Here is a 16,457-nt window from a genome sequence, read left to right as displayed (position 1 = left end):
ACAAATTTAGTTTATAGGATGATACTGATTGATTTTAGAAACCATTCTTTGTTGTATCCATATGTTAAGTATGTCCTGAATCCGCTGTGTTGGAAGTGGGCAGACTGTCAAGTGTCATCACAGGGAGAACCCTGTTCCTATTTTGGGGAGGAGCAGCTTGGGAAGAGTCTGTTCAATCTTCCCCCATGTGTGTTGCTGTTGGAGCTATCTCATGATATTACACATTATAAATGGAGAATAACTGCTTCTCTGGCAAGCTAACAAGCTACCTGTTTGCAGCATCAAGCATACATCTTGTTTTATTTTATGCACCTCTTGTACAGTTAATAGTGTACTGAATGCATATTCACCTCTGGATGCCTAACTAAAGTAGCAGCAAGCCATTTTGTCATCTTTGACCTATGATCTAATTATTTAATATAACTGCAACTGAAAAACAAACTTGCACAGCTCACATTAGCAAGAAAAACTGGATTCAATTAGGCTAGTAGACGTCCTTATCCACAGTAAGTTAACAGTATAATAAAAATATAAACATGTGCATTCACCAGATTGTCATATACATATACATCATAAAGAAAATGTCATCACAGTAGCAGGTGACAGTGTGGGGCCAGCACACTCAAGTTATACACTTTCACTCAACTCATACTGTAAATTGCAGGCTCTAAACCTTAAGCCTGTGACACAGATAATGTTACAACCAGCACTTGATTCCAGAAAGAGGCCTTTGCCGTCTTTGCTCTTTCTGGGTTATGAATGTCTTCAGTGCATATGAAATTTACTTATCCATGTTTATTTCCAAAATCCGTCACAATTTTGGATTATGGCATGCAAGCACCAGACTCTAATCTGCTGTGACAGGCACATGTTGTACTTTAACCCCTCATGCACATGCCAAATCTGGCCAATCCTCGCCAATTTAGGGGGTGTTCTATTTAAGGCCTTATAACTCCAGATGTGAGCATCACAGAGACTTGGAAAATGGTTTAAATGAAGCAAGACACTTGTACCATTTACAATACTAAGAATAAATTATATTCTTAATTTATGTAGAAATAAAGTGCCACAAATATAATTATCTTGGCAAAAATAAAGTTGTTCTCTTTTAGTTTGAACTAAAATACCGAGAGATTCCATATATAAAACAGGTGAAACTACACATGTCCTGGATCAAAAACTCCTTGACCGCAATGAAGTTTAGATTAGTTATATGCATTTAACATAAATAAAATTGTCACAGTTGTTGTGTGGCACTCACTACTTTGTCACAGCATGCTAACAATTGTTCAAAATAAAATTCAACCAGCAGGTGGTTATGACAGTAGCCACGCTGGCAAGCTAGCTAGTTAACGTTAGCCACCTCTCAATAAGAACAGATTGCTTATTAGGCAGTAAGCTAGCTAGCTAGCGGGGCGGAGCCAATGCTGCTAGCTACCCCACTCACAATGCCTATCGCACCGTTCATAAGACTACAGAGGAAAGAGGAAGGTATAGAGGCTAGAAACAACTTTCAGAGTTCATTTTCTTCGCTTCACTTTTTCGTCCCTCTACTGTCACACCATGGAAACACTGGTATTGTACCAAAGGTTACTGTGTGTGTGTTTAACAGCATAGTGGTTGCTATTTCTTGGCTAGTTAGCCTGCTAGGATAGCTGGCCACCATTAACATCATTAGTAACCCCACAAAACAAGTAATCTATATTTTCCTATTCTCTCTTTTTGGCTAACCTCTGTATTTCAGTAAAAAGGCATCCTTTTCCAGAGCTTCTATGTACAAAACATGTTCATAAAGATAAATGTGACAGGTGCTGGTGTTTTGGTCCTCAAGTAGGGCAAGGTCATTTTTCAGTTTTTTACAGATTATGAAAGTGCAGATTGCAAGCTTTCAAATGATGTGTAATACACTGAAATCAGTGTAAATCACTCAAACAGTTGAAGAAGATATGCTTATTTGGATGTTGGTACTCCTAAAATCAAGTAGCAGAGAAAATCTCCATGAAAGAACTTGAACTTTCACACTTCTCACAGGGAGATAATGGGTGGGAACAATAGCTGGTTAAAGTGCATATTGCAGGTAAAATTCTTTTCGAAATTCAAATTCAAATTCTTTTTACTTAACCTTGTCCGAAGATGACCATTTGAAAAGTTAATGCAGAATTGAATAATTTTTACAAGACATAAGGGCACAAGTTCAGAGGAAATAGTGGCCGCTTTGAGCAAAGCTCCTAAAAACGCCTTTTTTTTCAACATCGCGTCATATTAGCCTACGTAACAAAAGGGAGTCTGCCTGCCTTAGCTAGCCTCAGCCCAATGTGCAGTAGGTGGTATTGAGTCTGAGCGGTCGTGATATAGTGAGTTGGTCTTTTTTCAGTAGTTTTATATTGCATTTCACCATGTATTATCGTGGTAAATTATTGTGTTTGTGCAGGATATCAAGTAGCCTACACAATCTTCCTAACAGGACGCTTGGCATTGTGGCCAAAGAGTTCAATCCTGGTTTCATCACACCTGAAAATCTTGTTTCTCGTGGTCTGAGAATCCTTTAAGTGCCTTTTGGCAAACTCCGGGCTGTCATGTGCCTTTTACTGAGGAGTGGCTTCCGTCTGGTTACTCTACCATAAAGGCCTGATTGGTGGAGAGCTGCAGAGATGGTTGTCCTTCTGGAAGGTCCTCCCATCTCCACAGAGGAACTCTGGAACTCTGTCAGAGTGGCCATCAGGTTCTTGGTCACCTCCCTGACCAAGGCCCTTCTCACCCAATTGCTAAGGTTGGCCAGGCAGCCAGCTCTAGGAAGAATCCTGGTGGTTCCAAACTTCTTACATTTAAGAATTTAAAAAATACACCATTTAAAATTCTAATTCTTCCCATTTTCATCCCTCTTCCCTACGGCTTCTACCTGACAAACAGGTACACTTGATTGACGTGAAATGTGAATTTTTCTTTCAATATCCGACGGATAATGGCGTGAATCTAAAAGTTGGGATTTTGTCCACATATGATACTGGTCTATTGCTTTTCTATACAATTTGGCTTACATTTTTACATGTTAGTAACAAACTTTGCCAATGCAGTTAGCATAGGGCAATCGTGGTGGTGACACAATTTGCTCCATTTTTGGTTTTGCTTTCAATATCCCATGAGTAATGGGGTTTTAAATCTAAACTGGGATTTTTCTTTGTCCAGATATGATGCTAGTCTAACGATTTTAATTTTAGGCCAATACAGCTAGCCTACAATTGTACTTTAGACATAGAAACTATACACATGGTACTGGAAAATGTAGGCTAGTTAAGCTAGTAGCTCTGCCTAACAGTAGATATAGAACTGTACTACACATACACAAAAAAAGGTTGGCTAGTGGGTGTATGCAGTATTATTAATACTTAGCCTACCAGGCGCTTTGATATTACTGAGCTCACCAGTGATCTCTTTTTTCTTAATAATGTTCGAAACGGCTAATTAGCACAACTCTTTATGCTGACAAGTGCCAATAACATGCTCTAAAGGCAATCAAAAGCCCAGAATCAAGACTAGATACTGAAAGCTCTCATACTTGCACTAAAGAAGCAATTGAATCCACCGGACTGATCAGAAACGTGAAGCAATTTGTCAGAAACATTATGATGCCCTGAAATGGGGGGACTATGTATAAAAAGTGCTGTTATTTCTACATGGTGAAATCAAAATGTATAAAATACCCTTTATAATAAAAGCAGAAACTCCGCACCTTAACCACATGTGCATTCTTTGAGTGCAAATATAAAATTGTGTCTTTGTCCCAAACATTATGGAGCTCACTGTACATCAAGAAATGACATAGGTATATGTCACTGCCCTCACCTGCTTAGCAATGATTCTGGCTGTCAGTCTGACTGTTTCAGATGGGCTCCAGTTGTCTCCATAAGCGCACATGGCTGAGCATTCCAGCTTGTGCATACACCAGTCTCCTTTCTGAGGAAAGAAGCACACAGCACAAGATATGAGCATGCTTTACACACCCACCGTAAACCCTCTTGTACAAACACATACACACACACATATCAAGACTGGTCAGTGACCATGCAGACAACACACATATCTGGCCTCCGCTTACATTCATTTGTTGTACATTGAGCCTGTACAAAAAGGAAAGGAGCTGAAATGAATGTATGAATCAGAGCTAAACTGAGGTCCTGACTCACTGAGGCGATTAAAGACCCCATGGTACTAATCGCAAGGAGTTGGGCGGGTCCCTGGTGTCCTGGCAAAATCTCTAACCTGGCTCTCCACCTGCCAATGGTCATCCTTCAGTTCAGCTGGCTCAGCAATTCCCTTTGTGTCCACTTGAGCTAATGTGTGGTGTGTGTTCTGATGCAAAATGGCAGCTGTGATATTGGTGGTGGCTGACTTTTCCCCTTTGCTTTAAAGTGCTTCAAGATCACAGAAAGCACTATATTAATGTAATCCAATATTATTTTAATTAAAGTATCACTATTCCAATCGTACCAGAAATGTACCACTAATACAGATGCATGTTCCATACAAACTATCAACTCTGAGAAAAGCACACTGATGAGTGACTTTTAAATTTGAAACTGTGCAGTTGTCAGCAGTGATTTGCCACAGTACAAAATTATTGACACAGTTGGAAAATCCTGGTGGCTATTCCTCCCAGGGCAATGCTATGGTCAATTGTGCACCTCCCGATAGGGATGTCAGTCCTATGCTCTCAACAGCACTGAAATGTTCAGAATTCAGTGGTAAACTGTAGGGACCACCCATGCACTGGAACCTACTTCTAAGCAAGATGAGCCAAATACATCATTACTGTCAGTCACAATAAGAATGTCACCCAAAGCCTTGTAGCGAACATTACTGCTGTCACCGTTGTTGTTTATACTGCTATTATTATTATTATTTCCATGAATTGCCGCACTGCAAAGAATTTTGGTTGGCATATAGTAGGACATCAACAGAAAAATGACGAGGGATCTCTGCTAGACTTAAAATTCACAGCAACTTTCTATTACCACATCAAGACTACTGCCACCATGTCATTGGTCACCTGCCCTGTGTTACGTTTTGTGACCTCTAGAACATAAGATCCCTTTAACAGCCCCACCCTTCCCTTGCCCTATTAAGGTGCATTTACAACCTTAGTGCTATCCCTAGCCTGGGAAATCTATTTCGGGAAACCAGGCACACATTGGTCAAGCAGTAAATCCAAGTCTGTTAGCTTGTTTGAAGTGATTTGATAATGAGATGTAACAGACCATCAGCATTCTAAGATGGATCTTAAAACCTGGGACTGAAGCGTGCATTGCCTCGTTAGCAAATGAGAACAGTTATGTACTTGGCGAGGGCACAACAAAACATGCCTTATGCATGGATTGTCATAGCAACTGTAAGAATATGAGACTTTTGGCTCAGTTACAACAAATCCCTATTCATAATTTGGTTGGTAAGTTGCTACAATGAACTCTCTTTGGATTTGCTAAATGTATTATCTAAATCTAAACAATGTAAACATACAGTTTGCATACATTACTTGTTAAAAAATTATTTTACCCATGCATAATCACAACTATTATTTCTTTTAACAAACCTGTATGACTGTAGGTTTAATATTCCACCTAGGCACACTCATTATACATTATTATATTATTAGTTGTAAAATTTGTAGTAACAGCAACTTCAGTAGTGGTAGTAATAGCAGCAGTAGTTGAGGTGGTAGTAGTAACACTATGATATAAGCACATTTTATATACATTATTCATTTATAGAACTGGGCATTCACAGAAGCTGATGTGTTACAATCATCAACTTCAACTTTCAACTTCATTTGTCCCCGGAGGGCAATTGGTTTTTGCAGCAAGACATGCAAGATGTTTTCCACCATTTTGTACTTCCCCTACAATGTTTGTCAAATTCGGTATGGTCTTCAGTATGTCCCTGTGTTAAATTGTGAAGGAAATATTAATATGTCCAGAGGGCACTGGACTGTAATATAAATTTAGCAAAAATGCCTGACCTTGCCCAAAATATGCATATGGCCATAAATTGACATTGATTGCAGGGATACTTCAGGGGATGATAGTAGGCATAAAGCGGACCAACGGGCTTGCAGTGTCATAATGCAATAAAGGCATGTAGGGGCGCTTTTTGCAGAATACTACTTTGCATAGGCTCCATGAAGCCAAATTGTATGAGCTCCTCTCCAACTGAGAAGCCCATCCCCCACAGCCCCAGATTCTTCAAGATAATTAAATATGAATATGCATACATTGTGGAAAATGCATTTCACCACACTTCCTTTAAATCCAGCATCTATTCAAATTTTTGTATATAAGTTTGTATAAAAGTATATAAATTGAAAAGGGGCCCCTGTAGATCATGTGTATTAAATTTTGTGCCACGACCACCCAAGGTGGAACAATAACAACAGAATTTTACAGATGTGCCAATAGATCCAATACACACCAAAGCTGGTATGGATGGCCTTTGGACTAGGTTTGAGGTCCATGACAAAGTACAAGTTGCTACGATAAATTTCGCTTAAGTAACAACTTTTCTGATAAAATTCAGTTCAAATAGACAGCGTGCCTTTTACATCCGTCACTCATGAGGCTCCCATCCCTTCCCCAAATTCACAATCTGAGGATAGCTACAAGCCGGCCATATTGCTCAATCGTCCCGGCAGTGCTTCACATGCATTTCATATTACAAGAGCACTTGCGGGGCGAGAACTGGACAGCCAGAAAGGCAAGGCAGCAGGCAACAGGGGCAAAAATCCTCAATGCAAAGGGGCACTTTTGCTCCAGAGGGGCAAATGGGCTGGTGCTCCAGCATCGTGAGGACCTTGTGTGTGCATGTGCCAGGCTCATCTCACCCTCACTGCAGCATGCAGTGCACCCCAGCAACACAAGAGTGGCATGAAGGCAACTAAATTGTTGCACAATTTAATTTAAGTATTTTCAAAAATCTCAGAAAGATACAAATTGCAATTCACCCTAGGTGCTTAGCCCCCAGCATCGCTGCTTGCGACTATATTTCAAAATGTTCAATCATCATAAAACGTTCCTTCACATCAAAGGCTCACTTCTGAATTGCACAAGTTTCAGATCAAAATGTAAACATGGTATACCTTACAGCAAGTATATCCAGCCTGTTCCTTCAAAATCACTGAAATTCTTCTAGGATCAAATATTATATAATGACCTCCTCAAATACTAAATCTGATAATTAGACTGAATGCTAATGTCTCCAGATGCTGGTGATAAGTCGTGTCCTTTCCCTTCTGACATTTCTCCTATGAATTTATGACTACTTCATGCCAAACAATCTGTACTGCGCCAAGGGATGCCAATGGGGGGAAAAATGATATATACATCTGTTCATACTTATGTATATCACTTATTTTAATATCTGCTTGCTTAGGTGCTTAGGGATAGCATTTCTACATTTATGGATTGTAGAAAAGATTAGGCCATGCAAAAATGTTCACCTAGCTAAGAAATGTGAATAGGAGTAAATAAATTGCATCCTCTTACCTGGCAGTCCACATTGCAGTAAAAAGCTTTCTTGCATTTCCCACACTTGGACAGGCCTTCCTTCCTGTGGTGCAAAATAGGAAAGGCATACTGGGAAATCACAGTCATACATAGCACACCTCCATATCACTGTGCAAGGGAAATCAGCTGCACACAGTGTATTCAGTGCTGTGAAAAAGAAAAACAATATTGCACAAATCCACAATCCATGTAAATATAAGCATTTGAGCACTGAACTCCACCTCAGCTACAGCCACCGCATGGCAGGACTAATCATTTGGCAGAAACAAAGTTTCAACAAAGACTGAAACTATTCTGGTGGATTTGCTGCTGCAAATTTTTCCTATTTTAAAAACAAGTGCATTCAGTAGCCTGTATTTTATTTTGAGATAAATGGGGTGTCAAGGAAAAGAGCTCCACCTAAGTCGAGCAATCTGTATTACATATGAAACACATTTATGCATAAACATATTTCGAACACATCGACGAGTACACAGGACCTTTGTCAATTGTGCATGTCAATCTGGCTGCAATGGCCCTGATAAGGCAACTCAATCAGTCATTCTTTTCCACTGCAGCTGGAGCATGAAGTTTTCCAGTGATGGCTAAATGGCTGACTACAGGTCTCTGTTTGCCCAGCTCCTTTTAGATATAGTAAGGTCATACTGTAATGCTCTTATACAGCACACATTGAAGATTTGTTAATTAAAGTAGTAAAAATTATGGGACTGGAACAAATTGGCTCCCCGCCGCCACTCCTAGCTGGTTCCATTTCTGACCTGGCTGCCTGCTCAAAAACCTGAATGCCTGTAACCAACAATTTCAGGCATTTGATCATCCAGAGGAGTCACTACTGTGCACTGTGACAGGAATATCAGAATGGGACTGGAACCCACCTCCCTCTGTCCTACAAGTCTTCCGGTTGCAGCTGGCACAAAATGGTAAGGATTTAAGTGGGTGGGGCACACACATCGACTGAGAACGAGTACTTCAGATGAATATTCCACCCAGAAGCTCCCTCCCCAAAATAATTTTTTTGTGAAATTTTGAACTGTCTGATAATTAGCATTATTCAACCCTTATGAACTACTCACTCAACTAGTTGCACCCAGTGCAATTCCTGATTGCCCTAGCCAGCACAGCCACTTCATGACAGTTAAATCAGTAACAAAAGCCCTGGTGTTTCGTGTCACCAAGGTCTTGCTCTCTACCTCCAAAACTATATTTGCTGCCAAGTATCCATATATAATTTCCAGGAAATAAACTCAGTGAATGTAATAACACTAACATGTAAAGAATAAATTCACAGAGTTGAATAGGACAGAATTTCAAAGTAGGCTATATGTTCGCATTTCATTCCCAGTGTATGACCTTTCTGTTTATAACTGCCTCTGTCCAGTTAGTGATTAATAACCTAATTTCATGGTAACTTCTCCCATTCTCCTCCATAGGCATTTCTTTCAAAATGCCATAGATTGAGCACTTGCTGTCTTAAACTGTTTGGTGGTATTTGATACACCAACTGTTTGGTGGTATTTGTGCCATTAATATTATGGTTTTATTACCCCAAAAAAGTGATTCTGTCTTTCAGAGCATACCATAAATGTTAATAGCCATTACCTCTGTCTGGACCATCTGTTATCCTTGGCTCCATGTGGAAAAACAGCTTAAAAAGTGTCATTAATTTAAAATAAAGTAACAGAACCTGTGAGCTTGAAATTTTCAAGAAAGAAAGGTTTCTCTCGTTTCATTATTTTTTTATTATTCACTGTTTAAAAAATAATTTGGCCATGGCCTTTGTTTACAAACACAAAGGAGTAATGTACTATGGGACTGTTGGCTGTCTGGCTCCATGCTCCCTTATTTGATGGGTGGTCATTGTTCTCAGTATCCAGGAGTGTGCTTTTAATAGTCACCGATTTGATCTGAGCCAAAGGCATTATGTAGGAATATGAATACATTAACCCAAATCAACCACCATGAAAACACTGAACACCTAAAAAAAAAAAAAAAAAAACAGTTTTTGCCAAATCAAAAAAGTCAGAAGAATAAGCAGAATAAGAAATCTATCAATGCAGTATCATCTTCAGTTTCAAGCTTGTTACTTGTTTCTTCATATTTTTGATGCAACTGAGCACAGCTGAAGTCCTGCTCTGTAAAAAAAAAAACATCCACACGTGTACATTTAATGTAGCTATTTATCCTGATTTCTTTTGAATACACTCATGAATCCTGATTTGCGTGTGTTGTAAAGGCGTTCAATCCAATTTCAAATTATGCTAGCATTGTTTCACCATATACACATATTTCTATTATTATTATTAGCCATTATTCAAGTATTGGTACGCACAAGGTATAGCCTACCACAATCATTTTTCATTTTCCACGTAAAAATCACATCCCTAATATAGGCTTATATTTATGAGGCTTATTATGAACTCATGTAATAATACTGGTGTGGTCAGTTATTTGCCTGAGTAGGTCCTCATTTCAATATACATTATCAGCATGCTCATAGGGATACAGGGATGTCAGAGACACCAGGTCCTTATGCACAGGGGACACATGCGATTAGATGAACGTGTGGGGATTATTGGATGATCTGATTGGGAAACCCAGATTTGGAATTTAGCCAGGACACAGAGGCTAATGGTCCTTAATGTACAAGGTCAAAAAAAGCTACTGAGAGCTTTTCAGTTCATAACTTGGTCAAACATGAATGATTTATTTATTTATTTATTTTATAACTGGACAGACTTTGACCTCGCTGTTCACCAGAACCCTGACACTTCAAGTCCCGAAGTAAAAAGTCAAGCTCAAAGACTCCTGATTTTTTTTCTATTTCTAATCAAAATCTTTACAGAATTGGCAAAGTTTCAGGAACGCTAAAAGATGCTCAATGTTACCTAGAACCTTGTGTATTTACAACAGATTAGGATTTATTTTTTTCTCCTGACTTCAAACATGGTTTGTTAGCCTATGTTAGGATTTTGAAGGGTGTTGATAAGTCCATGTTTTCTTAACTACTCAAACATTTTTAATGGAACACAGATAGTAAAATTCACCCTGAGGCAGAACATGGTGGGCAGACATGCACAGGTGAAGCACTCTTAAAACACACACCATTACAAAGACAATCTGAGTATCCCAGGAGCTGACCCCTGTATTTACAAAGAGAAGTAGTTTTTTAGGCTTGCAGTCTAGCCTAAGTATCATACATTTTGGTGATATTCCAAAGAACATCTCGTGGCAAACAAAATTTTCAGTATATAATGAAAATGCAGGAAAGTTACTTCATCAGTGAGTGTTTTCAGACCACAGTCCTAACTGCAAGTCAAACAAGATGTGGAGACACACTAGAGGAGTACCCAAAAGGACACATTCACAGACTGTACAGATTCAACAATAAGTATGAAGTTGACTAAAGAACAGCAGGCTTTTGTGTTAATTGCCATGTGAAATTATTTCATATGCTCTTGTTAACTGTGACACAGTTCATAGGCCTATTGTTGCATCACTGCATTACATACTGCTGTTGTACCAAATCTGGTTTAGGTGCTGGTTTGTTCCTTTAGCCATATTGGCTGGCTGACAAAAAGGTCATTTCAGATCATGATACACACAATCTGAATTCAAGACACACATCTGTATGTCTGTATCAAGTTACTGTACAATTATATTATCCTATATCAGAGCAAGAAGCCATTCTTTTGAGGCTTCCTATCAACTTACATAAATAAAATGTCCCGTACACGCCTAGAAAGTAAAGAATTTTTACCTGAAAGTCTAATTAATTTACTATTGAAATTTCACTAGTTTGACCCAGACGCATTTAACCTACAGCCTACATTCCCTTCCAAAACTAACAATCTGGAGGTTAATCACATATTTATATTACACTTGACCCAACGAAACACATCCTTCATCTGTGACTGAAATTTGGCAGTTTTCAAATGAAGCACTTGCCCGCTTGTGTCGAAGACACATACTTACAAACTACCTAGATATATTTATCAGCGTCTTATACACAGACTAAAAAATAATGTGCAAAATATCTTGCCGATCTTTAGACACCCAATATTTATCTAAAAGCAACGTCGCAAGTTGAGACTCCATAATTTTCTGCTTTAAGCTGCTCTTTTTTGTTGTGTGTACAATGGAAAACATATCTTAGTATTACTACATTCAAGTACACTACACTACAGCTGTAAGGCTGCCAAATACTTCCGCTCTCTTAACATCCTCACTGTGCAACTCCTATCACTTGCCCACATTCCAATCAGTTTTCTCTATAAAAAGGTTCAGCTGTAGCTCGCATGTTGCAGAGATAGGTGTAGTCATCAGCCCTTCTATGGCTGTATGGGTCCAAGAGAGATCAAAGGTTACCAGAGTGGAGGGAGGACAGGGGCAGTGAAGGGTGGGGAATTGATTAGAATTAGCAAATTCTAATTTTAATAATAATTAAGATTCAACCCTGTCTTTAAAGTGTTTTGGGATAAGATGAACACACAGCACAAATCTAATAATAATTGTGATGGCATGCCCCATACCCATACAGCACCGAGATTTCGGCACTTTTGACGGTTTTCTATAGAAATAAACACAATGACCACGGAGTCTCTGCAAAAAGGTGGTTATTAGCTGGCAAATGCTAAATGTCAAAGTCAACATTTTTGTGGTGAAAATTTGATGAAGTCAGCAAAACGCCGTCTAGGTGTTCAGGTGGAAACCAGGCAACATTTGGTTGAAATTTTCTAGACAAGGACGTATACTATGCTATACTGGAGTTAACCTGGTTTGTTTATGTTAAAACATCTCAACCAAAGTTTCCACCACGAGATGTCTGGGTTCAGGCTTTTGTTCACTGGGGTAAGCCTGCAAGCGTCCTTGTGTATGTGAAGAGAAAACATTTAGGATGTAGGATCAATCTCCAACAATGGTGTAGCATAAATGGGCCCATAGATCTACAGATAGTGAAAGTTAGAAGACCAACGTTACAGTCTAGCTCTAGATGCATTGCTAATGTTTGTAAGCACTTCTTGGACTACTTTTTTTTTTTAGCAAACCTTTCTGTAGCACTGTTACTCCAACAACCGCTATTCGGTAACTAACTAGACAATCTTTTTCAGTACTTTATGACTGAATCCACACCTCTGTTCCTGTGAGCTAGAATGTATGTGTGTTTGCACGTTTTCATTGTACAGTGCAGCTATTTGTCCCTGAGCTCACTGAGATACAGTGCTCCTGTTTTAGTATCTGTCCTGACACTGCCTTTATAAAGACAAGGGGATGCAATGTCTGACAATGGGTGGTTTGGCTGATGAGTTTTAGTTCACCAAATGCATTATTATTAACCATCACAGTATTGAATTGTAAACAAGGCACATTGTAAATAAAGTTTTTTTTCTTGAAATGTGGGATAACTAGTGACTGATGACTATCAAGTGTGGCTCAAGCATAATGACAGGCCCAACTGAAGCACTACAAAGGAGTTAGGCTAACTCTATAACCCTCCAAATGTACTATTCCTCATCAATGTACTATTTTAAAAAGAAATGCAGGTCTAATTCATGCGCACAATTAAGTAAAAGTACACTATGACTTACTGATGAAGGCCTAGCACATTTTTAACATTCTAACACAAAAATAATATTATGAACACACAGCCACCAGTCCTTAGGAGATAAACCATATTTGTTGCATCCACTGATAGGTTTTATTAAAAGCATGCATTTGCAACATGGAATGTCTGTCAAAGGAATAAATAAAACCGTGTCATTTAATTTTAAAAATAACATAATGCTCCAGTTAATTGTGACAAAAGTATTTTGATACCCAGTGCCATTTTGTGAGCACTTTTACTGAAAAAAAATCAAGAAACTGAATCTTTAAAAAAAAAAGAAAAAAAAAGAAAAGAAAAGAAAAGCCACTTTGTGCCCATCATATTTTTGAGGAATTCAGTCTTGTATCAGTTGCCAAGAGTTCACCCGAATCATTCACAGCATTATTCAGTGAAGCCCAACACTCAAACCTACCAAAATCTAGCCTATTAGGAACCTTGTATCCTTTTGTGGCATTCCATTTTAACTGTCATTTTTCCAGAATTTTATCTGTGGCAATTAAGTCTCCTTCAGCTTCTGTTCCTACCCATCAAGAGTAAAAACTGCCTGGAGCCTTTGCTCACGTGCCCATAAGATATCAATTACTAAGTCTTGCTTAAGTACAGTGGTTTGTAACTATCCAGAGGGAGAGAATGTGTTTTGTTGTGGAATTATCTTTATACTGCACCCCCCATTCATAGGTCCAATTTCAAAACAATCCCACGGTTCTTGATTCAGTGTTTTCCAATGACAAAAGGAGATGAGATTAATTAATTAATTTACAACAGGGACACTCGAATCTGGCTGTCAAGGCCAGTAGTACTGCTAGATTTCATTTTTCTCCTCTAATAAGGACTGATTTAACCTGGAACACCAGGTGAATAAAATGTCCGGCCAATCAGAGGCATTAGTCAATCAATTAACTATCAGGTACAAAAGAAAACCAGCAAGCAGTACTACCGCCATCGAGGACCAGATTTGAGTATTGCGGATTTACAAATTAAGAACACTGCACTGCCCTTGCATAAAAATACCATAGGCCTAGATCATTTCTGTATTATCAATACAAAATCTCAATTTTCAGGAACGCATCTGGACAAGTACTACTTAGTATGTTACGACAGGCATTGATGATCTTCCAGGTCACGAGAAGCTATAAGAATAGGCTTGCACCTGAAACAGTACATGGAGGAATGGCAAGGTTTAATGTCATGTTTTTCACTTACAGTTATCAAAGCCTGTACATTTCCCTAAAGAGCAAAGCTGAGCCAGTGCATATTATGGGCTGATAATTCCACAAACCCAACAAAATGTTCCATGCAAATAACAAACACTTAACACACACAGATTTTTATTATATATTATTATTATATTTTTAAATATATTTTTAAGTAGACAAGCGCTAGCGTAGCGTGTACCCAAAGTAAGTAGGCCTACTTATTAGATTTTCTAAGCAAAATATTTGAGAAGTTTGTCTCAGACAACACATGACCTGGGTGAATTAGCCAGGTATTAGTCAACGAAATAGCCTATACGATTTATCTCCTCTTCAACAGTTTGCAATTTGAGAATACCTGCAGGCCTATAGTCCTTCCTTTCCCTGTAATTATGAGCTAAACAGACCACGGTTCCCAGAGCCACACATTTATACATGTAGCAGAGCTGTCACTGCTGCATGTTAAAAATACTTTTAAAAGGTATCCACCCCCATTGTGCCAAACTGACGCTAAGGCCGGTGCTGGCGTGCAGCAGACATTCTAATGGTTTTGACCTGGATTAATCCGCCATAAAAGAACTTGCAGTCGGTTTACCGTCGTTTTGCAACAAAGAAACCTGATAAATTATAAAACGTCGAGCCGATTTGGATGCCGGCGGTGAACATTAAATATATCGACATCAAACGTTCATTTTAACCAGCATGCAAACTGCGATGATGGCTGCACTCCTCAATGATGAAGGTAACCGCTAGACCACAAAGAAAAGTGCTGTGGAAATGCATCGTCGAGGACAGGGTGCATATCTCTGCCACCTTGTCGCACACAGCATTTGTTAATGAGTGGACAATAGAATCACGCTGAAACTTAACGCACTGACATACCTTGTGAAGCAGAATTCACAGTGGCCTCCCCTTTCACTGATAGTCAAGACGTATGCGTATGCTGGGCAGGATAACAGAAGGTCCCCAACTTTGAAATGCTTCGTCGCCCTCAGCCCTCTTCCTTTGCCAGGACTTGTAAACCTTTCAATACCGTCTATACCCTCTGTTCTCATTTTCTTAATGCAGTCTTCCTTCCGTCTTCGGATATACAGTACTTTAAAAACTGCAGCTAATAACGCGTTTGGGGTTACAACAAAATAAAACAGCACGTGTTATTATGGACTTAATACCCCTGTCTACTGTCGAAGAAACGTCACATTTACCTATAATGACTGTGCATTACTTGCCGCATGGTATTATCAGACAGCTCGATTTTCTACGGACCCTAGGGTAGCTCCCCTCCCACATCCGTATGTTTATTACAAGCACTGTGGAACGACGAGGCTCTTTTACTACTCACTGATTGGTTTAATTTTCTTGCGTCACCCACAAAGGTCAGCCAATCAGTGAAATCGTCGGTAAAAAAGCGCGCCACCTTTGAGTGAAAAAGAAGTGGCGTTGCAAAGTATCAAATGTGATTTGTGCAAAATAATGAGAGAAATCAGCTGATAGAGTTCATGGGTGGAAGAAACACATGGCAGGACGTTTATTTACTGACTCATGGACTTCCCACCTACCCTTTTTAGGTATATTTTCTGATGTAATAAGTTATACACGCAAATAATTGGTTGTTGCATTCTGCTCACAACGTGGATAACAGTGTAGCAACACAGCAGCGCCTATTATTGCTGCTTTTAATCAGCTGTCTAATATAGGCTATTGCATAAAACCAATGCACGTGAAATGCTTTTCTTCTTTCTTCTATTTGTTTCACCTAGTTGTTTTATCCTTCATTATATGTCAAAGCAGCCATAAGCAAAGTTGTCTCAAATTAGAGCTGCTGGTCATACACACAAAAACAAAAGTATGAAATATAGGTGTAATTATAGTTTTATTTGAGTTTTAATACCATATGAAGAATGTTATAAAGGTGGCTTTCATCATCTCAGGAACATAAAAGTAAAGTCTTCACAGGTGGATGCAGAGGAAATGCATGGCATGCCTTTGATACTACAGCAATGCTTTCTTCAGTGGTGCTTCCACCCCCCCAAATAAATAAATAAATACATACATACATAAAACCGTCATTGCATTACACCTATAGTGTATAGGCAAGCATCCAGAGGT

At 39.0% G+C, this 16,457-nt stretch overlaps 1 protein-coding gene across 1 annotated transcript in view; it reads right to left on the bottom strand.

The window, feature by feature from the left end:
* Window positions 1-15,661, bottom strand: part of smyd2a (SET and MYND domain containing 2a) — a 40,428-nt gene extending 24,767 nt beyond the window's left edge. The window contains exons 1-3 of the mRNA XM_035422816.1: window positions 15,231-15,661; window positions 7,533-7,596; window positions 3,844-3,954 (exon numbers count right to left, since the gene is read on the bottom strand). Coding sequence (XP_035278707.1) covers window positions 3,844-3,954; window positions 7,533-7,596; window positions 15,231-15,403 — 348 coding nt within the window. The 5' untranslated portion in view covers window positions 15,404-15,661. The remainder of the gene's footprint in view (window positions 1-3,843; window positions 3,955-7,532; window positions 7,597-15,230) is intronic.
* Window positions 15,662-16,457: the final 796 nt, after the last annotated feature.

Source organism: Anguilla anguilla, chromosome 6, assembly GCF_013347855.1.
Source record: "Anguilla anguilla isolate fAngAng1 chromosome 6, fAngAng1.pri, whole genome shotgun sequence".
NCBI classification, from domain to species: Eukaryota; Metazoa; Chordata; class Actinopteri; order Anguilliformes; family Anguillidae; genus Anguilla; species Anguilla anguilla.
This window is presented reverse-complemented; position numbering and strand designations above follow the sequence as displayed.